Here is a 25,693-nt window from a genome sequence, read left to right on the forward strand (position 1 = left end):
AAACCAATGGAGCCCTCCCCCCCAAGGCCCCCGAGCGAAGAGGAGGCCTTTGGGCCCCTGCCTCCCTCCTTCTGCCCCATTGGCAACCCCCTTCTCCCAGGGCACAAAGCGCCGAGCACTTTGGGTGGGAGAGACCCCCGGGGCCGGGTCCTTCTCCGGGGGGGGGGGTGTCGCAAGGGCCCCTTTCCCCGAGCGCCCTTTGGGGATGCTGGGCCTTGGAGTCCAAAGGGGGGGGGCCTTCCTGGCCCTTCCCTGCCCTCCCCCTCGGAAGTCTCCCTCCGCTCTTTTCCAGACGCAGAAGCAGCCTCCAACGCCCCCCGCCTGGTGCCCCTGCTTGGCTTTCATGGAGCTCCTCCGTGCCTTTCCTTTGGGGGCTGGAGGGGTTCCGCTTGCGATGGCCTTGCGCCCCCTTTCGCTGGCCCCCGTCGGGTGTGGGGCCCAGAGCCCCCAGCAAGTGAAGGAGGCCAACCCTGACCCTTGCCTTGAGCGCTAGGGCTGGGCTTCGAGGAAGAAGGGCACCCCCTCAAGGGACCCCCGAAGGGCCGCCCGGTCCGAGCCCCCGGAGGCCAGGAGAGGAGGGGGTCCCGGGGGGCGTCGTGGCCCAGTCCGCCTCTTCTCTCTCGCTCTGCTCGCCTTCAAAGAAAGAGGGAAGAAAGGAGGGAAAGAACAAAGCAGCCTCAGAAGTTGCCGACTCAAAGCCGGCGCCCAATTAGCCCCCCTTGATCTCCCTCCTAATGGAGGGAGGCGGGGGGGCTAGGGGAGCAGCCTGGAGCGCAAAGCCCCCCAAAAAGGGGACCCAGGAGGACCCTTCAGAGGGGGGAAGGGATGGGGAAGTGGGGCTGGAAGTGGGGGAGCGGCTGACTCTGGGCTGGGAGAGGGGGTCCCCATTCCTATGGGACCCTGGCCTTCAAGTGCCCCCCTCCGTCCGCCCACGTGGGCCTCCAAGGCCTCCAAAGAGACCCTCCATATGCTCAACCCTACAGGTCCCAGAATTCCACAGCATGGGTCCAGACAGCCAGAGCAGTGTCACACCGCTGCCATTGTGCCTTCACCGCAAGGCCTTGGGAAGTGGCACAACTAAAGGCCCCCAACTGGGCAGAGCCTGCCTCTCCCATTTGGCCACTGGGTTTCCAGAAAGAAAGAGGAGGGAAACCCAGGAGGAGAGGACTGTGGGTCCATGCAGGGTGGCCCCCAGGACCAGTAGTTGGGCTCCCTTCTGCGAAAGAGAGGACCCTGACTGGCCTGTCCTTTTGAGGCGCCCCTCCATGCCACTCTTGCCCTGCCTTGTGCTAGATAGAGACCTATGCACTGCGGGTGGGATGGGAGAGCTTGGGACCTCTCCTTTAGAAGGTCATAAAAGGCCACATGAACAGTATTCCTGGTGGCGCGGTGGTTCAATGCTGCCTGTCCTGCAGCCACTCACTCAAAACCACAAGGTTGCGGGTTCAAGACCAGCAAAAGGGCTCAAGCTTGACTCAGGCTTGCATCCTTCCAAGGAGATAAACCGCTTAGACACTGCTTAGGCAATATGAAGCGGTAGATAAATGAAGCTTGTTTGTTTGTTTCCTTGGCGCTGGGAAGAGACACCCCTCTGGGGTCTTGGGAAGGGCAAGTGTGTGTTGCGTGTGTGTGTGTCCATGCTTGATCTCGCTTCCATGCTTCTGTCTCACTGCCCACATTGATTTGTTCCAAATTCCTTGATTAATTACTCTCCAAGAAGTTCCTGCTCTTTTAATTACCCTGCTTAATTAGGGCAAACTTTTAATTGTGTCCCTAAGCTGAGCAGAGTCCAGTGGGATCGCTAATTAGTGACTGGCACTTGCTTGGATGCAATTAGTGGGTGAGACTCGCTCCTGTGGCAAGAGGGCGGGACCTAGGGAGCCGCGTGGGATGGGCCAGAGGAGCACGTGCCGCCGTCACCATCGGTCACCATCATGCGAGCGCCAGTCTCCAGGCACTTCTGGGTCACCTGCGGTTCTGTCCTTACCAGGACATGCACCTCCCCTGTTTTGCAAATACATGCACCATGCAATTGGGAGCTGGGTCTCTGGCTAGGTTCGGGCTGGTGGGGAGTAAGAGGTTCATGCATCCAGGAGTAACATTGGGGAGAGGATTAAAAAGGAGGCCATGCTGAACATTCAATGCACACACATGCAGAGAGAGAGAGATACAAGTAAGCTGCACAAACATTAAACATCTACTCTCCTTCCAAATTCTCTCATTTTAAAACATTTGTCGCAAGTTGAGAGGATGAGGATGCCATTTCCAAACAACCTTAGTCGCTTGCTCCTGGCCCAGAGGCAGCCGCTGTTTCTTTTCTCATTGCTTAGTTGTTTACACGCATAGTTAGGCCTGTGTCCGATTGGAGCAGAGGTGGCCTACTTGGTCTGTTTGGCATTCTCCTCCCCTTGGCGGCCAGCCATTTTGCCCATTCGGGAAGCTCACCATTGGTAGGACCAGGACCCATCACTGGTTCCTTCTTGGAGCCCTGAAGTATGTGGGGTCCTGCCCCACACAAGTCCATGGTCATTCATTCCACCATCCCAGCCCCTGTCCCTGCAGCGTCTTGCTTTCTGAAGCAAACTGCTTGTTCAGCCACAAGCTCTGGGCTGCAACAACCTACAGCAGTAATAGTGAACCTTTTGGAGACCAAGTGCCCAAATTGCACCCAAACCCCAGTTATTTATTGCAAAGTGCCATGTCCCTCTGGCTTTCTAGTAATGAAGTCTGGCAAACTCTGTGCTAGGGCGACAGCATGCATGCCCACAGAGAAGGTTCTGAATGCCACTTCTGGCACACGTGCCACAGGTTCACCACCACCGACCTGGAGCTTCTGAATCAGGCAACTGCATTTGTCCAGCGCCATGAACAGGGAGGGCACCAGCCATGGCCAAGCCAGGTTGGTCCCAGCGCCGGGATAACTTCACAGTGGAGCAAAGAGAAATAAACCCCAACCACCATCCCATGCGCCCACATGTACGCACACTGCACACCCTCCTACTCTGAGCCAGAGCTTATTTTTAGAAAAACCGACAGGTAGAGAGGCCAAAACGTACAGAGCAGAGCCGTCTTGGATCAGCCACCACCGTTTGATGTACTCGCATTGGAAAGCGGCTCTGGTTTCTGCATTTGATAAAGGCCCTCTCCGTGAACAGAGCGCTATCATCTCTTGCTGTTATTGCCACAGAGCAGGAGTAACATCTCTGGGAACACAAAAATGTTAGTAGGGGGGAGGGAAGATGCTTACAAAGCAATCGCTATATTTTTAGCCTGGATTCGTTGCATTGCAGTTCAAACCTCTGCCGAGCGCAGTGTGCCTGCGCTGTCATGTCCCCAGAGCAAGAGAACTGGGCTAAATACAAACAGCTACTGTACATCCCTCCCCAGAAGTAGCACCCAGACGGAGCGCCTCAGCCCCACCAGCCAGGTGGCTCTGGACGGCTGCAAGGAGCCCAGATGCAAGCGCAAAACAGAAGCCCGGTCCTGGAGCCTCCAAATCCATCGCTAAGCCCAGTGTTAATCTTCAGGAACATTCATGTCAAAAATCTTAGCAGGAAAATTAAGCTGCGTTGCTATATTTTGACTACACAGATATTAATTACAGGCGGAAAAGATGTTGCTTGGAGGGGGCTTAACCTGGTGTTGTGTGTCTGTGTCCATGAGAGATACTGCAACTCTGCGGCTGTAGCTCACTGGTTTCGGATGCTGCTCTCTGCCTCTCTCCAGTCAATATTCCTTGTTTTCCAGAACGTTGGAACTGGGAATAGCCATAAGTCTGGAATGACTTGCCAGATAGGTCTACATAAAGGGGTGGTCAAGCTGCCATGGCTCAGAGAAGTGTAGAAGACACAGAGAGAACAACCCCTTGACATTTGGTGCTACTCCTCTTCCCTCCTGTTTTCAGAAGACAAGGGTGCATGGTTTTGCTCAAACAGGGAGTAAGGGACCCTTATTAAATGACCTAGCCTGCCTTTTACCATCATTCAAACACAGACCCAACAAAGGCCCTGTGGAGATGTGTCTGTATGCAGGTGTATACAGTAGACAGAAATCTCTCCTCTTGCCAGCTTTATGTGCAGGCAATTGAACCGAACAACAGTTTGATGCTATTTATTACTAAGAAATTAATGCAACTGGGTCGTATTTCTGCCTCTGTTTTTTAATGCCAGAGTTTGGCAGAGAATACTTGTTCCTTAAAACTCGGTCTAAGCTGGGAGTGCCCTAAATTACACTGGTAAATGCTCAAGATAATGTTGATGCCTTTCATCATTAGGACAGAATGAGAAGCCTGGTAGGTTTTCTGGTGGGCCTCATCTTATGGTGGGCATGCAGTGGTACATGGGCCTGGCTTGGCTGAGGCGTCCCTATGCAGATGTGAATCTAGTGCATGCCATGTGCTGCTTGGAGGGAGCTTAACCTGGTGTTGTGTGCTTTTGTGTCTGTGTGCATGAGAGAGACTGGGCGATGGCAGTGCTGGGGCCGTGGTCCAGGCCTTGGAAGAGAGATCCTGGCCATGGTTTGGTCTCTGCTGGTGCATGACTCACACATTTGGGAGCAAAACCCACGGACCTCTTTAGCCTCTTTTATCTCTAACGGCCAAACGGCAACGGAAAAGTGGGTGGATCGACTTCCCCCAAAACCGTGCAATCAAGAAGATATTTTTATTCTCTATTACTGCCTACCTCATACTGCGGTTCTTATGAGACACAGAATATCAACCTTTATTGAGAAAGGCATTGGTGTGTATGTGTGTGTGAGAGAGAGATTTGAAATAGAGCTGATGTGGGGCTCAGCATCCCTCTTGCTTCAAGCGACAAAGGTGCGGAAGGCACATTTCCTGTCGAAATGAAGTGGTTTCAGTAAAATAATCAGCATAGAAGCAGAAACCCATGTCACCAAATACTAAAAAGCATCACACACCCAGAAACACCCAGAGGACACTTATCTCATGTTGGCAAAAGTCAATATGAATGCATGCCGTTCAAAACGTTTTTCTTTTCTGCCTCTCTCCACTTTACCATTCAAGTAAAACAGAAGATGGCAGGGAAAGTAAGGAGCAGAGCTTGAGGAAGCTACTTGTTTGCACTACAGCTCCCAGAATCCTCTAACGAGTGTAGCCAGTTGTCTGGGGGATTATGGGAGTTGCAGTGCATAAAGTCACGTTTCCAAGTTCTGGTAGGGAGCAAAACGTTGTCCCTTGTGATGGCATCCCATAAATGGAGCTCAGCTGGCACTTGGAAGGGTTGGTGGTCCCTCACCCGTCTTTGGTTGGTTGATGGAAGGGGGGTGGCTGTGGTGTGGATGGCCTCCATAAAGGGCCCCATCCTCAGAAAAGAAGACAGACCCTCCTGTTACGCCCCAATGCAAGGCTGCTTTATGGGTTGAGGTCCATGTTGTGAGTTGCCCCCGAAATGCCCCAGTGCCAAGGATACACCTGTGCCAACTGCAGGCATGGCACCCAAATGGCCTCAGAGTCAAGAGAGGTTTCCAAGGGCACTTTGCACATTGCTTCCCAAAGGACCAGAGAGGAATACAGCTGGGGCACCGTTCTGAGCATCACCTGGTTTAAAAATCAAACTTTGTGCTTGGTTGTTTTTCTCCAAATGAAATATTTTAAACTTTAAGCACTTTAGAAGCACAGTACCGTATTGTCCATTTATTTTAAAACTTTGAAAAGCAGATTTAAAAAGTGTGTCATTTGTAATTAAAAGCTCAGGGAAATAATTACAATAGCACTGAATGGAGAGGCTATAGCTTTGTGATTTCTGAAAAGATTTTCAGTGAAATGCTTTATTGAAGCAGTGATGCCCCTGCGAGAGAGTGGTGCGTGTGTGATGTGCGTGTGATGTGTGTGTGTGTGTGAGAGAGACTGAGTGGGTGAGCCATTTTCATGCAAATAAAGACATTAGCGAAATTCACAGGATAAAATGGCACCTGCCAAAAAGACAAGAGGGGTGGGGTTTTGGGCTCCGGCTGACAGAGACTAGTGGAAGCCGGAGGAGGAAGGAGCCTTTGCAACAAGTGGGAAAAATGGTCTCCATGAGATTCAATCCAGGAGTGAGGGGTCCCTCAGAGGCAGGGAGACCACCTCTCCAATTTCGGGTGAGCAAGTGCCCGCTGAACCAACTTATGCTCAGATGAATGGTCAAAACGCAGTATCCTCGTTCCTATCAGCCATTCCCAACTGGAGTAGACCCAATGGATCAGTCAGATTTACATACATGTTGACTCACCACCCAACCATTAATTCAATGGGTCTGCTCCAGTCCGGATTAGTTAATAGGAATCAGGCCCAAAGGTACCAACCCTCTCCTTGCTCCTGGAGTGAATGGGTCCTATTTCCAGGGAACCTGGTGATGTTGCTCCTTTTCTTGAGTCCAGGGCAGGTAAAGGCTGCCCTCTCTTGGGAGGGTCTGTCCCTCTTCTGAGGTTGGTAGCTGGCATTCTCCTTTGAGCAGTGCTGCAAATCCAGGGAGACCCCCAGAGTGGGATGCGGTGGGATGGGAGAGGGAGATGGTCCTCAGTGGCCAGGAGGGAGGCCCGAATGATTTGCAGAGCCAGATAGACAAACCCTTTACCCTAATAATATTAGAGTAACAAGAAAGAAAGTGGTCCCATTATCAGGGAAATGGACAGAGCTGCAGAGACAGGAAAGAAGAGGGCAGGCAGGCAAAGCACTGGGGCTTAGTAGGATGCATGTGCTTGTGTGTGCGGGTGTGCATGTGTGGGCATGTGTGTGTGTATTGCTCTCTATCTGTGTGTCCTACAGCCATATGAAGCACGGAGGTGGATTTGAATGAATTCCACCAGTTGCTCTTCTCTCTATGGCCGAAGAGGACCAGAGGGAGGCAAGCAGTGGCAGCTGCTACTGACCCACTTTCAACCAATTTCAACCTTTGATTACTACCACCCACCCTCCACCGCCCCCCAGATCAGTTGCTGAGGTGCTTCCAGATCAGCAGATGGCACAAACAGGCTCAGGATGGGGAGGGGTTACACAGGCATCCTAATCATAGAGCCCATGTTGAGCTTCCCACAGAAGCAGCTGCACCTAGGGAGATGTCTGCATTTGGTGCATGAGGCTCAGGGGCAAGGACTGGCCCAAGTTCATAATGCCAGGGTCAGGACCAGCTCCTGGGCTGCCACAGGAAGGCCTACACCTGAGTCACAGGTGGTGATAACAGTAGAAACAGAAGGTCCACTATGAAAGCACACACATGGAGACACATGTACACAGGGAAGATGCCATCACATCCCCCTTATGTGTTTGCTTGCCAATGGTGACCTCACGTGTGTCATGCAGGGGCTCATGAAGACATGGCAATGCCCAAAGATACCAAGATGACCCAATCCTATGTACATGCAATGCACAACCAAAAGTGAGGGTCAGTCCTTACATGGGTTGATCATGAAGAGGTGAAGCTGACTCTGTGGAAATTCTGCCAGACACAATGATTCTGGGTGCAAAGTGAGTGCCGTGGGCAGAGCCAGACGATTCCCAAATCTTTTTCCTCTGGAGACTAGCAGGAGTCCAAGCCAGAGGATGCCTGGGGAGCCTTCCTCTCAACCTCCTTCCAGACCATGAAGTGCCTCTTTGCTCCATACCGCATGGCACACTAGCAGCACCTGCGGCACCCATGGAAAGGAGCCCACCCCTCGTGAGCTTGTGTAGCCAAGCAGCATCCTCACAATTAGAGGTTTGTGTTGTTATGTTGGCCTCAGTTGCTGTTTGTGTATCCTTGCCTTCATTGCTGGCCCTCTAGGGGCCATTGCATTACCGTATCAGGCTCCGGTCTCATGGATGCATAGCGGAGCGAGGGGGAGTGGGACGGAGGCCCACAGAGAGTGTGGCGGAATGAACCTCCACATCAAAACGCAGGTCGGGCAGGGGCTCCAGCCGAGCCTCTGCTCCTTAGCAACCTCAGGTGGGACTGCTCTTTGTCTGCAGCCGCGTCGTGCTGTTTTCAGTATTATTCCCCCTAATTTTAAGTTAGGAGAAAGCAAGAGGTGCTTGCAATTACAGGCAATTTTGCAAAGACCTTTCATCTTGCTTTTGACTAATTATGAGGCGTGCCACTGTTGCAGTTGGAAATTGCTGTTCATTACCAGGAATGACAATTACTTGATTCATGTCATCTGTGTCTCACATTCTAAACTAACAAGCCAAGGTACGCACCCGGTCAAGCGACACAACGGTGCGTACCGCTATGGAGGCACATGGCAGAGGGGTTCTCCATTGGAGGGAGATGCTCCGATTTCTCCTCCCACCAGGAACCCAAGGTCCCTTCCTCCTCTCCCAGGAAAGTGCCTGAAAACCAGACACATTGGGGGCAATGGCCCTTTGGTTTAGGCCTAGAAGAAGCAAAATAAATAGTGGCATCCATGCCAGCAGGTCTCAGCTACCTTCCTTGTCCTTTGCTTCCCTTGACAGATTGGGACCTGGGCCAAAACTAACAAAATGAATTTCAACAATGATAAATGTCAGGCACTGCATTGAAGCAGGAAAAATGGAATGCACAAATATAGGATGTGTGACACCTTGACTCGAAAGGAGAGCATGTGAAAAGAAAAGGATTGGGGGGGGGGTCCTATAAACCACAAGCTAAACGTGAGTTATCAGTCAGATGCAGCAGCCAAAAAGCCAATGCAATTCTGGGCTGCATTAACAGGAATTTAGTGTCCAGACTGAGGAAAGTAGTAGAGCCGCTCTCTTCTGCTTGGTCAAACCTCACCTGGAGGAATGCTGCGTCCAGTTCTGGGCACCACATTTTCAGAAGGATACTGAGAAGCTGGAACATGTTCAGAGGAGGATGACCAAGACGATCTTGAAACCAAGTCTTATGAGGAGTAGCTTAGGGAGATGGGAATGTTTAGCCTTGAAAAGAGGAAAGTGAGAGGTGATGTGATGTGATAGCCATCTTTAAATACCTTCAAGGGACGTCATGCAGAAGATGAAGCGAGCTTGTTTTCTACTGCTCCAAAGACCAGAACATGTACCAAGAGATTTGAATTACAGGAAAAACATTAGAAAGATTTTTTCCTTGTGAGAGCTGTTTGTGAGTGGAATTGACTGTCTCAGAGGTTGGTGGACTCCCCGTCTCTGGAGGTCTTTAAACATAAGTTGGATAGACCTCTTTCAGGAGTGCTTTAGATGTGTCTTCCTTTATGGCAGGAGGTTAGACTAGGTGGCCCTTGGGGAAGATATTTCTGCAGTTTCCTGCTTGTGTTCGCACAACCCAAAGTTTTGCAGGGAATTACTCTGCACAGAAACATACATAGTATTTCTGCCCAGGAATAAGTGTGCCTTGCACAACAGTTGCCTCTCAGCCTCCACATTCCCCAAAGTGGGTGCTTTCAAGGCACCTGGGGATGGGAAGGGTGGCTTTGGAGCTACATTTGGCAGGGAATGCCTGGCTTTTCCAGGAGGTGAGCATGTGGTTGGCAGCCTTCCCAGCTTTGCAGTGTGCCAGCTGCAGACCCAGCTCACCCACATCTCAAAGCGGGCAGCGATGCCAGTCGGGGGCTCTAGCCTTGTATTGCTTCAGGATGGAGTGGCCAAGGATGAGGAACGGAAAACATGAGGCATGTTATTCTTACCCAACAAAAACACAAGGGACAGAACATAAGCCAGGATGCATTCCCAGTTTGAGAGAAAGGTAGGGCTTAAAGAAAGAGGATGATGAAGACGACAATGAACCAGCTTGCACAAAAGCATCCTTGTCGAGGCAAACCTTCATGATGGAGCGCACATTGCTCTGCTGCATCCATAATTCATTCTGTGTAGATTTCTAGCCCTCTCTGAGGTTTGCCAGCATCTATTATTGATGGGTCACATTCAGCGACAACTGGCCCCTCCGTTGGCATGCCAGGAGATTTGGGGGCTGTGGAGGACAGCAGGCAGGCAGTGGCCCTGGTACCTTATCCGTTCTCTTCCAATTGCAAAACTGACAGGATTTAGGAAATGGAAGGGGCACACAGTGTCTTTTTTTAAAAAGGACAAAGGGAGCAAGTGTGGAGCCCAGCAAATGGTCAGCAAGATGGGTCCAGGGTCCAGGCTGGCTTTGTCCCCCTTTACGGATATAAACCTTCCACTGTTTCATCCCTGAATCCATAGACAAGCCATTTCTGTAGTTTTCTTCCCAGTGCTTTGTGAGAAAATGATTATTTCTCCATTTCCTTCTTCTCATATTCTCACAGTTAAAGGAAATATTTCTGCATAAATATACACATTGCGTTCCTGCGTAAAATATGTGTTTTTGTTTGTGTTCATGTGCAGTGCTCATGGCAGATGCCATCCTCAGCAGAGTTGCAGGTGAGGACTGGGTCAAGGGGGATCCTGTCGGTCCCTCATTCAGACAATTGCCATAAGCCATCAAAGTCAGCTTGATGGCACAAAACAGGGACAACAACAGCCACTCTTCCAAAGGAAGTGAGCAGCCTTGGCCTGGTGAGTCGGCAGAAGCTGGGCTTTCACACTACAGATCCGATTCTTTTAACCAGGGCATCGCGCACACATTGGGGATGCTAGACTCTCCGCTTTTTGTGCTTCCAAGGGGCCACTGTGGGCATCCAGAGGCTTCTCCTAGCCCCCCAGCCTTGGAGACCTTGCTGCCAGCAGCTCTCTGCAGTTCCTGGATAAATTAGGAGCATACCCACCAATGGACCTCTCCAGCCCCAGAGCTGTGCTCCTAAGCAGATCCTGTAAGTCTGCTCCATTGCTCTTGGCTCTTTATTACCTTTCAATGGCTTAAGCCCCCCACCGCACCCGCACCCCCGGCACACGCCGAATAACTTCATCAAGGTGTCAACCTAAACAGATTTTTCTCCTGCTATAATGGCCTGACTTGCATGGGTCCTTAATGAAAAATATTGATTGCAAAGGATTAGTTGCAGCGTTATGCGGTGGGCACTGATCCCTCTGTCACCTGATACCTTATCGAGGAATGACGGTGCTGAGCCTACCTCCCTCCCTTTTCCCACATCCACTTGTGCGCAGTTTTGAAAAGGCAATCATGGGATCATGTCAAGGAGAAGTTTAGTCTGCAGAGAAAAGGTGTGGGGGGATGCTCCTTCCTCTGAGTCAGACATGGGGCTGCGGGGAGGGGGCTCAAAGCATGAAGATAAAACTGGCACCCCTTGCCCACCCATTCCCCACCCCAAGTGGGGCTGCTTGTGCCTTGCCATCCATTTGCAACCTGTGGCCAACCCAAAAAGCAGCAGCCCCCTCCCTTTGTCCATTAGTGGGAGTTTCTGCAATGATTGTGTTGCATGCCCCATGCCCTTACAGAGCCTTTTTGAGACCCATAATTACCTATCCAGAGAAAAATGCAGCAGCACCTCCCCAGCTACTGCAAAAATTGCAGCTGAGGGGGAACAAGGAATCCTGCTGCAATAATGGACCATCGGGACCCATCCTTTGTCATTTATATTATTTCCCTGTCAGTGGGATGGGGAAGCCATTCCAGGGCTGAGCTAGCTTTCAAGGAGCTGTGAAGTTGAAGGCTTTCATGGCCGGCATCCATGGTTTTTTAGGGCTATGTGGCCATGTTCTAGAAGATTGTTGGTCCTGGGGGGCGCTGTCAGGAGACCCCGAATACCACATGGCTTCCCTCTCCAACCTCACCACAGTTCCTTCACAATGCGGGCATTTTAGGACTGGGTTTTTAAGAAACATTTCTGCCCATTAAGAAATTGGGACCGCCTCAGAAATTCATCCGCTGTTTTTGAAGATTGCTTAAAGTCTCCCCCAGCGGCCAGACAGCCCTCTTTCCCTGCAGCCTTTTCTTGGCTTCTTCTGCTTGGTTCTTGCCTTTCCCTCTGTTGTTTCTCACTCAGATGAGAAGATACAGAGACTCTCTTTCACTCCCCAAAGGCCAAGATGGCAGCCTGGTTTTTAACCACATCTCAGGTTCTCTTTTCTTCCTCTTTGGCTTCTTTCAAGAGGAAGACAGGGGCTGGCTACCTACAGTTCCAAAATGGCTACTTTCCAGCCATCCTTGCATTTGCTGGTCCTCATTCATACTCTCCTTGCTAAGCAGAGGCATACTATACTCCCACCTCTTTGTTTCTGTCTTCTTTCTGGCAACCCCAGTAAAGTTAAAAGAGGAGGGAGGTCAGGGGATGGTGGCTATCAGTGGGTTTTCTTGCTCCAGGCATCTTCAGTGCCAAGGAGCCTGGCACACTTCCGCCACATTGCCCACATGGCTGTGCCATTGACTGGGGCCATGGACTCCCTGTTCCAGCCAACCATGTTTGCTGTTCCTTATCTAAACCAGAAACAGCAGCCTTGCAGGCATTCTTGGACTGCAATGTGTGTGCGAGAGTGTAGGGCGTTACGCACACTTCTACATCTCCTATGGCTGCCCCAGTCCTTTTCATTAAAAAAAGGCAGGCAGAGAGAGAGAGAGAGACATTGCTCTGGGGTTGCAACCATTACCACTCCTTGAACTGTTGAACAAAATACTGTACAGAACCATCTGCTTTTGCCCCAGTGCCTGAACTTTTGGATTGTCTGTATAGGAGCTGACGCAATCTCCCAGGCTGACAAGGAATGGAAAACTACATTTCAGAGTAGACCCAGAACAGGCACCATGAATATACAGTCGTGCCCTTTGGCCTTGTCAATGCGCTTGCAGCCTTGGAGCATTTTATGAATGGCATCTTCTGAGTCCTCCTGAGAGAGATAGAGGCTGTTCTGACTTAATTGTCGGAAGGCCAGTTTCACGCATGAATGTACATTTGGGAGGAGGCCGTTCTTGTGGCCAGTGGCTCTTACTCTCAGGAAGCCCTTTTTCATGTCTGCCAGAAGTTCCTTCCTTGTCCTTTGACAGTTTCTCCATATGGACTCTGCATATAGACCGCCTGCCTCCTTAAACGTTTAGTTTGCTCCATCTTTAGGTCACAGACCGTGCCTCACTTTGTTTTTAAAAAAATATTTTTATTAATTATATAAAATAAAATAAAACACCTTATACTTTGTCATACATCCTGCATCTTAATCATATAATTTCTTAACCATTATATTTGAGAGGTATTTGACCCTTATCACAACTTGTATCTGTTACTTCCTTTATTTATCTCCCCATCTTACTGTTTAATTTTAATTCTTAAATCCTCAGCTACCTTCCCATCATAAATCCTCGTTCTTTCGGTGACATCCATTGAAAATAAAATGTCTAGCAAGCCTCTTACCTCTAACAGTAGGTTTATAACTTTCATTATGATGGTTCTTAAAAAAATTCTCAACCAATTAGTACTTCCATAACTTATTAAAGGTTCTTATACCCTTTGAACATAATCGCTGTATAGTTCCCCTTTTTAACTTTCATAAAGTTTATAAAAGGTTGCCATGTTTTATATAATTCAGTTTTGGACTTTCCTTTTACAAGTAGCGTTACACAGCCATTGGTCAATTGATGGGTTTTCAAGGTTTTTCCAGCATCCAACATCTATAATATTCTGGTGGCAGACTGTGCCTCACTTTGTGAGAGCCTTCTGTATCACCCAAAAGCTGCCTTTGGCTTGAGCTGGGCCCATTGAAAGGGGGCCAAGGGCCCAGGTTGGCTATCAGGCTCCTTGAGATGGCATCCAACCAACTCTTTGCCCCTTTCTCTCTCAATCTTTTTCTTCCCTGATGCCAGCTTTCCCTCCTGACAGGTTGGAGTGGGACGTTTGCCCTGCCTTGGCGGCTGTGATTAACGAATTATTCACGTTCCTCGCAGAGCTCTGCCCATTGCTGCCATCCATCTCTGGAACGAGTTTCTCCTGCAAAGAGGTAACTAAATCACAGCCTTGGCAGCGCTATGCGCCAGGCAGAGAGCCCTCCGGACAGAGAGTGTCACCAGGGGCCTTGCCCCCTCCTCAGCCCCACGGAGGGGCATTAAGCCCCATAAACACAGTGGCTCTTGTGGGGGGTCACTGTTTTGGGGAAGAAAATGACGGAGGTGGGATTGATCCCGGGTGGGCTGCTGACACGGGCAAGAGGTGGGCAGGGAGGCAGCTGCACTGTAATTATTCAGCAAATGTAATTAGCTACAGATGTACTGAATAAGTAATATGCAAAAGATATTTATCCCTGACTGCTACAGCCCCATTAAAATGCATTATTACAGCCATTTGTCAGGGAAATGGCAACATTTATTAATGCATTAAAGTTAATTCCAAGTAAATTAGTAATTGGCTAAACAATGCAATGCACATTAAGAGGCTGGACCTTGGAGAAGTGTTGAGCGGGGGTCCGGGGGGAGGAAGCGAGGCCTTAGGATTGATAGGCCTTTCCTATGAACTGAATCTGGAAGTGCCTCGAGGGGAAGCCTTGGTGCTCTCTCTCTCTCTCTCTCCTCTCTCTCTCCTCTCTGTTCCCTTTTCCATTCCTTCATTGGGCAAGAAAGGATTGCCCATCCAATGGGTGGCAAGGTCTGTTAGTGAAATGTTTCCTGGCCAGGGGCCTCTGCAGCCATGTTCTGTTCCTTCGTGACAAGGGGATCCTGACAAGTGAACCATTCTCAGAGCAGGAATGCACCAAGAAAGAGAAACTGGGACAAAGGGAGACATTTCCTAAGAGTGAGGCAGCATTGTGGCTTCACTAGGCGGGTGCAGCGAGTGCGAATCACGCTGGGTGAGACCCCAGAAGAGTGGCGAACCTGATGGGGCCCTTCTCCCACCGCACCTCTCCCGTCTTCACCAAAGTGATGCAAGCCTCCTCACAAGGAGACCTCCACTGCTGGAGGGAAGGAGGCAGCCAAACAGGCCCTTTTGGCCACTGATCCCCCCCAGCAGCCCACCAGGAGGGGGTGCTCAGCAAGCCTACCCCGTGGCCTGGGTTCAGAAAGGGAGCAGGGCTGGGCCCCAAATGCATTTCTCCCAGTGCTTGGGTCATAGGAATGACATGCCCTGATGTTCTGAAGGGGTGCCTTAATTGTTTCTAGGAAATGGTGTGTGCCTTGAAGTCATGTTCAACTTCTAGTGACTCTAAGGCAAGCCTTTTGCAGGGGTTTTCTTGGCAAATTTCTTCAGAGGGGGTTTGCCATCGCCATCTCCAAGGCTGAGAAAATGTGGCTTGTTTTCAAGCTCAAACAGGGATTTGAACCCTGATCTTCAGAGTCATAGTCCAACGCCTGAACCACTTGACCACCTGGCTCTTTCCAGGAAATGACCTCTTGGCAGCCTGGCTTAGGGGTCTCTCCATTCTTTTCCCCTGGATTGAAGGGCAAATGTTCTCCATAAAAAGTCTGCCTGTCACATGAAACCCCCCAGAGATCTTTGCCCACAGCTCTCAAGAGTCATTGACACTTTGCTCTGAAAATTTAGGAGGCGGGCGATTGTCCAGGAAACAGAGCCAAACACACTGGCCAGCAGGCTGTTAGGGGCATACACATGTGTGGGTTGTGCTATGCAAGTCAAGTGTTTATTTAGTCAAGGCACAACTGTTGTATCCAACTGATAGTGGCATAAGCACAGTTGTGCATGTGGGAATATTGCACATGTGGTGGCACATTAAAACACACAAATCAGCATGAATGCACAGCGTCTCTAACACTGCCTGTGCAAACAGTGCACTGCAATTGCACACGTGCATTGACTATTGATCCACATGTGTTGTTTTGTATTTGTATTCAGAAGAGAGACTGCATAGCATAACTGTGATGGAAGATGGTTACATCGCAGCGAAATGAAGAAGGGTCCCAGCCACTGTGCCACACACAGGGAACATTTTTAGTGAGGTAATCCCATATTTTTGTGCTTGCATTCTATGTGCCTTTTTGTGGGTAGAGTAATTCCCCAGCTGAATATATGCAGAAGGCATAAAGGACCCTTGCCACTACACTCTGTTCTTCTCACAGGAATTTCCGAGGCATTGAGAGGAAGCCCCTCACTCTGCAGAGAAATGAGCAAGAATGAGAATGCTTTCCACTCATGTTCCAGCAGCCCTTTCTTGTCCCATAGTCCCTGCCCCATGCGTACCCCAAGTGTAGACCAGCCTACTCTATGAGCTATGGGCCAAAGATGTTTGGGATGGCCAGGACAGGCCCAGTGCCAGTTTACACCTTCTTGCTGTTTTCCACCCGGGAACGCACCAGAAAGGGCTGGGGCAGCGCCAAGCATGCCACCTCCTCCGGGAGTTGAGATTTCACACAGCTTGGCATCCCTGGATTCCAATGCTTGGCCCCCTTCACCAGGCCCAGCTCCCGCAGCCTTGGATTTGAGTCTTATTTATTATACAGACAAACAGCAGTGTGGCATGAGTCATTCTCGCCAGGCACCGGGAAGAGAACTTCAATTACACTTCCTTGCAAAGTATTCTGACAGAGCCAACTCAGTCTCTGCCTGTGAAGTGTTGCCACAGGGCAGGTGGGAGGCATGAGACAGGAGCATGCCAAGCACTTCCCAAGGCAGGGACATCACCAGGAGCAGAAACCCCTGCCAGCCGCACATGGCCTGGGTCTTCATATGGCTGCTCATGGAACCAGAGCAATGGGTTGGACAGGAGGCACGGCGGTGGCAGGGTTTGCGAGACGGAAGAGGGAGGCATGGAGAGGCAGAGAGTTTGACAGGGAAGGGGCAATGATGCCTGGAGGACTCCATGAACACACTCCAGGATTTAAGCAGGAGCTGCCCAGGTGCTCAACCCTCTCCACAGAAATAGATCCAGTGCCACAGAGAGCTCAGGGGGCAGCCAAGCTAATTTGACACTGGCCACTTCTGCACTGGGGCCACAGGACTTCCAAGTGCAAATGGATGGGCATGGGTGCCACAGACTGGTCTTGCCAGTTTGGCCAAATTTGGGTTCTGCCAGCCTTTGCGACTGTGCACTGACCGCCCTCCTTGCAGGAGCCGCTCTGCTGCCACCCGGTGGAGGTTTTGTGGGTGAAGCTGTTTCTACCAAGCCAAACACCCTCCGTCTTCATGTTCCACCAAGGAACTCCTTTTTGGTAGAGGGGAAAGGCACTAGGCATGGGGTGAGCAACCAACAACTCAAGCCACAGCAATAATAACTTTTTTAAAAAAAAATTGTTTACTTTGTTTTTGTTGTTGTTTTGTGACTTCAAGTTGTTTCCAAGTTATGGTGACTTCACCATGAACCTATCATGGGTTTTTCTTTGCAAGATTTGTTCAGAGAAGGTTTGTCATTGCCTTCCTCTGAGGCTGAGAGAGTGTGACTTGCCCAAAGTGGGTTTCATGGTTGAGAAGGGAACTGCACCTTGGTCTCCCAGTGCCCTCGTCCAACACTCAAAGCGCTACACCGTGCTGGTTCTGAAAGGCTGATTAGTCTATATTTTAAAAAACCCTGTTTTGTTGGAGCTCACAATTATACTGTATCCCCAAATTTTTCCAAAATAGTTGTTTTTGGTTTACAGCAAGTCCTAGGTGAGCAATATGAAAAACAAATGGAGAATAAACAGATTCCTCTTAGTCTTCTAATCACAGTGTGGAAGATGCAGAGGTCTTGCACTTTTCCCGTCCTCCTTGTTCTCTTCGGTTCCACCTTGCAGAAGCCAAACAGGCGGCTTTTCTCCCAATCTGTTCTGCTTTCAGCCCCCAAACCCAGCAAGGGGTCTCAGGTGGGACCTGGGGCAATGCCCCCTGGAAGAGGAGCAGCAGCAGTAGTGGCAGCAACAGCAGACAATTGCAATCAGTAGCAATCACTCCGCGACTCAAACGAGGGCTGATTCCTGGCCTGCTGCTAATGCTCCTAATCAGGCCTCTGCTGCAGAGGAGAGGAAGGTTGGCAGTGCCTAAGAGGAGAAGGCTGGCACTGCCTCCCCATGGCCTCTCCTCTCTTTCTCTCTATCCCCCCAGATGTGTTCTGGTGGCTGCTCCTGACTCTCACTAGCAAAGCTGGCAGGTGGCAAAGGCTACCTGCTCCAAGTGAGTGTTGGCTGGGGAGTTCAGTATCAATTCAGTGCCACCTCCCATCCACTAACAGTTCTTGGCAAGGACCTCAGTCTTTGTCTCCAGAGTCCAGAGCCTGGTGGGGAGAGGATGGATGGAAGTGACCTCAAATATGATGGGAAGGCAGATGGGATCCTCTGGCCCAGGCCAGGGGAAAGGTCTGTGTGTCTATGTGTTTGTGCATGCATGTGAGTGGGTGCATGTGTGCATAAGGGGGTTGGAGTGGGTGATCCAGCCCTGGCCCTCTTGCATCCCTCCTTCCCCCTTCCTCCCTCCTGCCTCCATCCTCCTAACCATACCTGTTCATGGAAGTGTTGGCTTCAATACTGGCGGAGGGGCTCTGCTCTGGATTTCAGTCTGAACTTCACACACCTATCAAGGGCTTCGCCACATTATGAGAAGACAAAGATCCCTAGAAAAAACAATAATGCTAGGAAAGGTAGAGGGTAAAAAAAGAGAGGAAGACCCCATGCCAGATGGATAGATTCAGTCAGAGAGGTCACAGACATGCATTTGCAAGAACGAAGCAGAGAAGTGGAGGACAGGTGAGCTTGGAGGCGTCTCATCCACAAGGTCAACACAGCCAAAGCGCAGGCACTTCAGGGTTCAGGTTCATAGCGTCATTTCAGTTCACACTAAAACCCAGAGTGGACCCACTGTCCCTCCTCCACTTGCATGGCTGCCCCTGAGAGGTGGCCTGTGGCCTTCCCACTGTGACCCTCATCACAGAGGTCAGTCCCAGCTTCCCTGAGTAGTAGCCCTCATGAATCATGGCCTGGGGAACCACCAAAGCCCCTGGGGAAGTATCCCCCCTGCAACCAGGCAGAGACCCCAAACCCAGCCATAGGTGAGCTCTGGGGGAGTTCCTGGCCAGAGCATGGAAGGCAAAGGTGGCAGGTGAGGCTGCTGCCTGGAGGGAGTTACCTTTTGTTTTCCTAATGAGGGGATAATTGAGGCCACATTTCAAGAGCATCACAGCAAGGGAGGGGAAGTTACTTTAGTGGTGCTTTCAGCATGATTTTTTTCAGGCATTGTGCCAGTATCTTGTTGAGCCAAAGGTTGGTTTGATTTTTTTTAATAATGGTATCAGATAGCAACAGAATAACAATGAGTTACTTCTAAAACATTGTAGTGACTGTGTTCTGTGCCTTCAAGTCACCTGTCAACTTATGGTGACTCCATGATTAATTTCTAAGGGTTTTCTTAGGCAAGAAATCCTCAGAGGTGGTTTTCCCAGTTCCTTCCTCTGAAACAGAACCTACATACATCAGCGCCTGGGATTCCGATCCAGGGACTAACCAGGGCTGTGACTCAGCTTGGTTTCCCAGACTAGAGAGGATCTGGGGCCTTCAGAGTGTTTAGGAAGCTGTTGCAGCGACTAATGGCTATTAATTGTTTTCCCAAGAACTATTGAGAGCAGTGAGAACAAATCACTTCCAAAAAGTGACTTCCCAAGCTCTGTTTGTGGCACATGCCTTCCTGGCCTTGGCATGTGCCCCTGGCATTGCAGCCCTGAAGGGATCCAAGCAGGCCGATTCCAGTACCCCTTCACCTTCCTCCCCTTTGGGCAACTGGCAGGGGCAATGACACTAAAACGTGCCACACTTCCAGGATCCAGGGTGGCACCTGAAGACTTGTCCTCCACCAGTGCATGCATGGCCAGCTGTGAGATGCCCTTTGCAGCGGGCCATCCCAAGACAATTTGCTGCCTGAGGGGGAGTAGCAAATGGAAACCCGCTCTGTTCACCCACAGCTGATAGGAGCTGCCATGTTGTAGAGTCTGCCCAAATTCCAATGGCCCCCTCGCTGTGTGGAGGGATGCGAGGCGAGGGAGGGATCCCAGCAACCCAGCCAGGGCTCAGTACAGCCAGGCAGGTTTGTGGCAAAGCAGCACCATCTTGTGGCTCCACCAAAAACTGGGCCTGGAGCTCTGAAAGTTGCTTGATGGTGATTTATTTGACCTGCTCCTGCTGCTCTTCTGGGAGCCTTGCTATTGCTAACTGACACCTGCAGCAGATCAGGAAAGGCATGGAGAGGAGAGGCCATGGTGCCCAAATGGGCCTTGCCCAAACGGAAGGGCTCCTGGCATCCCTGTACCCAAGAGATCTCTCATGGGCTAACCAAGCCTGGGCCTGTACTATTATTATGATTAGTAGCAGTAGTAGTAGTAAACTTTATTTGTAGAGCGCTGTAGAGGGTTTCCTACAGCAAAGAGCAGCAATTAAATTTGTTTCAGCAAACTTTTTATTCACAATGAAACCTTATGCCCACGTGAAATGAATCAGCTAGGTCAGATATGCACTGCATAACTCAGCAAAGACATATTGAACCTTTAAGAGACCACTTGAAGGCCTCTGTTTTCAAGCTGCTTCTTATTGCTTTTAATGAATAGTTTTTCATGTTACTGATAATTTCATTACATTATAAAATGTTGTTAACCTTTTATGTATTACATTTCTTTTAATTTGTAAGTTGCCTTGAGTCCTGGTTTTTTCAGGGAGAGGTGGGGTGTTTATTAGCATAATAATAACAAGTTAATAAGAATACTGCTGATGACCGCAGGCAGGCATTCCACGAAGCGAAGCCGAACTGCAGAGGTCTCAGTGAAGCCACCATCTTCCAACACCGTCATCCAAAGTGACCCTTCCTTGCTCTGGTCCTCCTGTCAATATAACTGCTGCTGAGCCCAATAACTATTGGCAGAAAACTGCTGGGCTTATAAACCAATTCTGGAATATAGCAGAGTAGTTGACAATTTTGCAGAAATGTGGTTCACAGTCCTCAGTGAAGATGACAGGCACTGGATATCTTCCAGAAGTGAGGGAATTGCAGGAATCTCAGGAACTCTCCAGCAATCCTTGCTGCTCCGGCTCCAGCTGAATAAATGACCAGAGAAGCCAGGCTCCCGAAAGTGCTATCTTTATTTACAGAGTGCTAACCACAAATCACCAATGCTACTATACAGATCAAACGAATACCAACTCCTACTCAAACCCACAAGCAATTACTGGAAGCCCCTGAGTTTATATACACTCCAGACCATGCGGTCTCCCAAACTCAGTCACTTCCTGTCTCACACTGTAAAGTGTCCTCCTATCCATGAAGACACATGTTTCATCATCCAGGCTTTGCTGCACGTAGTCAAGCAGAGTGACCTTGTGCCTATGAGCTTCAGCTGTGGCTAATTAGCCTTGTCCTTCTGGTGCTGGATGCTCATGGTCACACACATCTAAGCATTTCTCAGTTTGCTGGCTTTAACCCTTAACACCTCTGGCCGATCGTCTGGCTGCACAAGAGCTTGAGCTTCGGGAGCCAGGAGGACAAACTGAGTGGCCCCTCAGGGCTGGCTGCTGGCTGCCCTCATGTCAACTGGGCAGTGGATCTATTCCAGGGGTCCAAGGAGCACTCTGGAGTGATGCTGACCCATAGTCCCCCACTGCCTCCAGACCTGGTCCTAGATTTCTCCAGCACCTTGGAGAGGCACCTTGCTTCCCCCTCCCAAAGAACCAAGGTACCCTCATAGAATCCTAGAATCATAGAGTTGGAAGAGACTGCAAGGGCCATCCAGTCCAACCCCCTGCCATGCAGGAAATCCAATCAAAGCATCCCCAATAGATGGCCATCTAGCCTCTGCTTAAAGACCTCCAAGGAAGGAGACTCCACTACACTCCAAGGGAGTGTGTTCCACTGTCAAACAGCCCTTACTCTCAGGAAGATCTTGATAATGTTGAGCTGCAATCTCTGTTCCTGCAGCTTGCATCCATTGCTCCATTGGGTCCTGTTCTCTGGAGCAGCAGAAAACAAGCTTGCTCCCTCCTCAATGTGACATCCCTTCAACTATTTAAACAGGGCTATCATATCACCCCTTAACCATCTTTTCTCCAGGCTAAACATCCCCAACTCCCTAAGTCGTTCCTCATAGGGCTTCATGGTTTCCAGACCCTTCACCATTTTGGTCGCCCTCCTTTGAACATGCTCCAGTTTCTCCACATCCTTTTTAAATTGTGGTGCCCAGAACTGGACACAATATTCCAGGTGAGGCCTGACCAAAGCAGAACAGAGTGGCACTATTACTTCCCTTGATCTAGACACTATACTTTTATTGATGCAGCCTAAAATTTCATTCGTCTTTTTAGCTGCTGCATCACACAGTTGAGTCATGTTCACCTTGTGGTCTACTTGGACTCCTAGATCCTTTTCATACGTAGAAGTCTCTCATTCAGCCAGGTGTCCCCATAATCCTATATCTGTGTATTTCATTTTTCCTCCCTAAGTGCAGTACCTTACATTTCTCCGTGTTGAATTTCATTTTGTTAACTTTGACCCAGCTTTCTAGTCTATTCAGGTCATTTCGAATTTTGATCCTGTCCTCTGGGGTATTAGCTATTCCTCCTAATTTGGTGTCATCTGCAAATGGGCCCTCTAGCCTGCTGTGCTGGCCAGGAACTGGGAAGCATGACACCCCTATTGTGGTGGGAAAGTCCCTGGGCCCTCAGAGGGAGGGAGGGAGTGTGTGTGTGTGTGTGTGAGTGTGCGCACATGCACGAAGACTGAGGCTTTCCCTTCCCACCAAACTGGGATCTCGGATTCCAGACAATCCGGGCGTTCGGATCCAGGCTTGATAGGATGGCTTCCAGTGCCTGGTTGCCCAGTTCAGCCCAGCCTTCCTTTCTGCAGTGCTGCCTGGCTTGAGGACCAAGTTCACAGAGCCTTGAACAGCCCCTCGAAAGTTCACACTGCCATCCAGAGCAGATTGTCTGCCCTACTGACATGGTAGCCACTGGTGTCTGGCTGCTTCTCCTGCTTAGGAGGGAAGTCACAACACCCACCAAACTTGGCTCAAGGAGGAATAGAGGTCTGAGACTCAGTCCAGAGCCAAAGTTCTGGTCACAAGCCCCTTGGAGAGTGCATTGAAAACATAACGTTTGGCCAGGAGGAGCCCCAGGAGGAGCCCCAGGAGGGCGAAGGTGGTTCCTGCTTCTTGGCTCTGTAATGGCAGAGAAGGGAAGACACAGTCCTTCAGAGAGTCTGGCCATAGCCAGCGCCTGGAATTGTGCCTCAAAGCAGCCAGAAAATCAGATGGCCTAAGAAGACCTCCTCCATTGCCACCTACATCAAGCAGCAAAGATCTGGTTTGCTTCCCAAAACTACCTCCTCTTCCTCCTTCTCCTCTTCCTCCTTGTTATTATTGTTGTTGTGTGCATTCACTCATTCCTGAGTTACTGCAAGCTTATGGCAACCCTACCACATTGTTTTCTTGGGCCAGTTTCTTCAGAAGGGGTTTGCCATTGCCATTCTCTCAGGCTGAGAAAGTATGACTTGCCCAAGGCCGCCCAGTGGGTTCCCATGGCCCAGCAGGGATTTGAACCCTTGGCCTCCAGAGAAGTATTTTAACGCTCAACCCACTGACCCTGGCTGCTTCTTCCTCCTCTCTGGCTTATTCCCCAAAGGCCCCAGAAGGGAGGCTCTCGGTTGCAGCAGGGGGCGCTCCTCGCCTGCAAAGTGCTGCAAAGGCGGGTAGGAATGCTTTACTGTACTTCTGAAACTGCATCTTTGTTCCAAAAGGCACTGCAGAAATAATCCAGTCTGCTTTAACTTCCCTGGGACAGTGTGAGGAAGTTTTGAGAACCGTATTTTTTATGAGACATTCAGCCATCTCTGCCAGAGAGCTCTAGTGCCACAATAGACAGCAATTCCCAGGATTTCCTAGTATTAAGCCAGGGCAGTGAAAGTGGTCTCAAACTGGATTATTTCTGCAGTGTGTTTTGGACCTGAGTCTACCTTTCTGAAATTGCAACACAGCCCACACTGTGGTTTTCCTTCCCTTCCTATTACATATCCACCGCCCCGTTTTTGTTCCATTGTAACATCCAGCCTGAAGCAGAAGAGTCCTGCAAATCTGCTGAATTTTTGCTTGGTCTTAATAAAAGTATTATATTGTTGAAAAGAAAAATCTAATGGATGAATGCAATCACAAACATCTTGTAAACACACCAAATTCCCCTTTCTTTCCCATTATTATAATTGTGAAGAAATCATAGTAAGATAGGGTTGCCATGTTCCGCCTGTAGGCGGGGCAATCACGGTTTCTGAGCCCTGGGAGCGCCTCTGCCCAGTTTTGCAATGTTGTCCCGGGCCCCAAGTAAGAGAAAGGGGGGAAGTATGTAGTTTGGAAGTCTTTAAACTGAGGCTGGATGGCCATCTGTCAATGGGGATGCTTTGATTGAGAGTTCCTGCATGGCAAAAGGAGGTTGGATTGGGTGACCCTTGGGGTCTCTTCCAACTCTATGATTCTATGAATCCTACTTTGATTTTTCATATGTCTTTAGCTATAGCTTGATCCTTTGGGAGGGCTGAGGGAGAACCCCTTCCTCCCATCTCAGTGTCTCCAAAGGCTTGAATGCTAGGCCAGTCTGGGGCTGGGAGAGGAGGAAAGGCCACTCTCTGGGCCTCAGCCTTTCTTCTCCTGAGCTCCTGCCTTTCGTGGGAGGAAGGCTTGCCCAGGACTGGGTCCCTCTGTGAGTGTCACCTTTGGCAGAATAGCCCAAGCCTCAGTGTTATCCCCAGAAGGCACATTTTGGAATGTCCTGACGCCCCAAATCAAAGGACAAAGGAGACCATTCCCAAACACCAAAGCAGGGAAAATGGGGAAGGGGGGAGTCATGAAGTGGAGGGAATCTTCCTTCAAAGGCCTGGCCAAAGAAAGCTCAGGCAGGACTTGCTGGAAAGGCAGCGCCGGAGGCTCCCTTTTCTCTTTGCTGGCTTTTCCTTCCTGAAGAGCTTCAAGGCTCCGACGCATTATGAGGCCGGCTGCACAGACTTCAAGGCCAGGAAGCTCTCTCTTGCTCTAGCTCTCGCCATCCTCTCCCCACTGGCCAATTAAGCGCATGGTACATGGCGGCCTCTCTGTGTTTGCTCAGATCTGGCCCGGCTTCTCATCCTTCCACCAGGTTCTCCTTCATGGCTCCAGTGGGGTTTGGCTACTTTGAATCCCCTCCCCTTCTCCTTTGGAAAATTCCTGGAGCACCAAGAAAGCCAGGCCTTGCAGCCCTTTGAGAAGAGGATGGGAGAGGCAGTGGGGATCCCACTGTGGCCTTCCAAAGGGCAAGGAGGCAGCAACCAGAGCAGAGGCCATTGGCACCTACTTTCCAGGCCCAGAGGGACCTCCCAGGATTGCAGCCTCAGATGCCAACAATGAGACAGAAACTCTGAGACATGCAGGAAAGTTGGCACTGGCGGCAGTGGTGGGTGGTGGGGAGCCTGTTTGGGGCATGTGTGCCAAGGATGTGCTTTCCAGACAGTGGCCCAGAGTGCAAAGGGCAGGGCTGCTTCCTTCCCACCCTCATTTATTATGTATTTAAAAGGACACAAACCCAAGGTTTTGGCACATGGCTAGTGTCTGCACCATGAGAGTCGGAGCACAGCTCCCTTTCCCATGCCTGCTTGGGGGTTCTGCCCCAGAGACAGGGATAATTCATTCTGGGAGCTGGGAGCCCTCTCCTGACATCAGAGCAGTGCCTAGCGGTGCAGAAATGGTGCCAGGCCCAGGCCCTCCTTGGGCAGACCCTGGCACAGCACAGTTTCCTCCTCTTTCTCCTCCTCTTTCTTCTCAGGGATCCCCCGGCTGAGGCTTCCCACTCAGCCTCCCTTCAGGAAACCCGACCCCTCCTTTGGGGAAGCTCAGGAGCATCTGCAGCAGCTGTGGTGGGTGTCCATAGGGCCAGGCCCTGCCACCACCAGCCAGGATCTCTTTTCATGCTTGGCAGAAGAAGAAACCTCTCTGCAGGCAGGAGACCCATAA

General features: G+C 50.3%; 1 protein-coding gene across 1 annotated transcript in view; it reads left to right on the plus strand.

The window, feature by feature from the left end:
* Positions 1-2,886: 2,886 nt before the first annotated feature.
* Positions 2,887-25,693, plus strand: part of LOC121914356 (heparan sulfate glucosamine 3-O-sulfotransferase 2-like) — a 98,970-nt gene continuing 76,163 nt past the window's right edge. The window contains exon 1 of the mRNA XM_042437726.1: positions 2,887-2,976. Within this exon, the coding sequence (XP_042293660.1) occupies positions 2,887-2,976 (90 nt within the window). The remainder of the gene's footprint in view (positions 2,977-25,693) is intronic.

This window comes from Sceloporus undulatus, chromosome 8 (genome assembly GCF_019175285.1).
Source record: "Sceloporus undulatus isolate JIND9_A2432 ecotype Alabama chromosome 8, SceUnd_v1.1, whole genome shotgun sequence".
NCBI classification, from domain to species: domain Eukaryota; kingdom Metazoa; phylum Chordata; class Lepidosauria; order Squamata; family Phrynosomatidae; genus Sceloporus; species Sceloporus undulatus.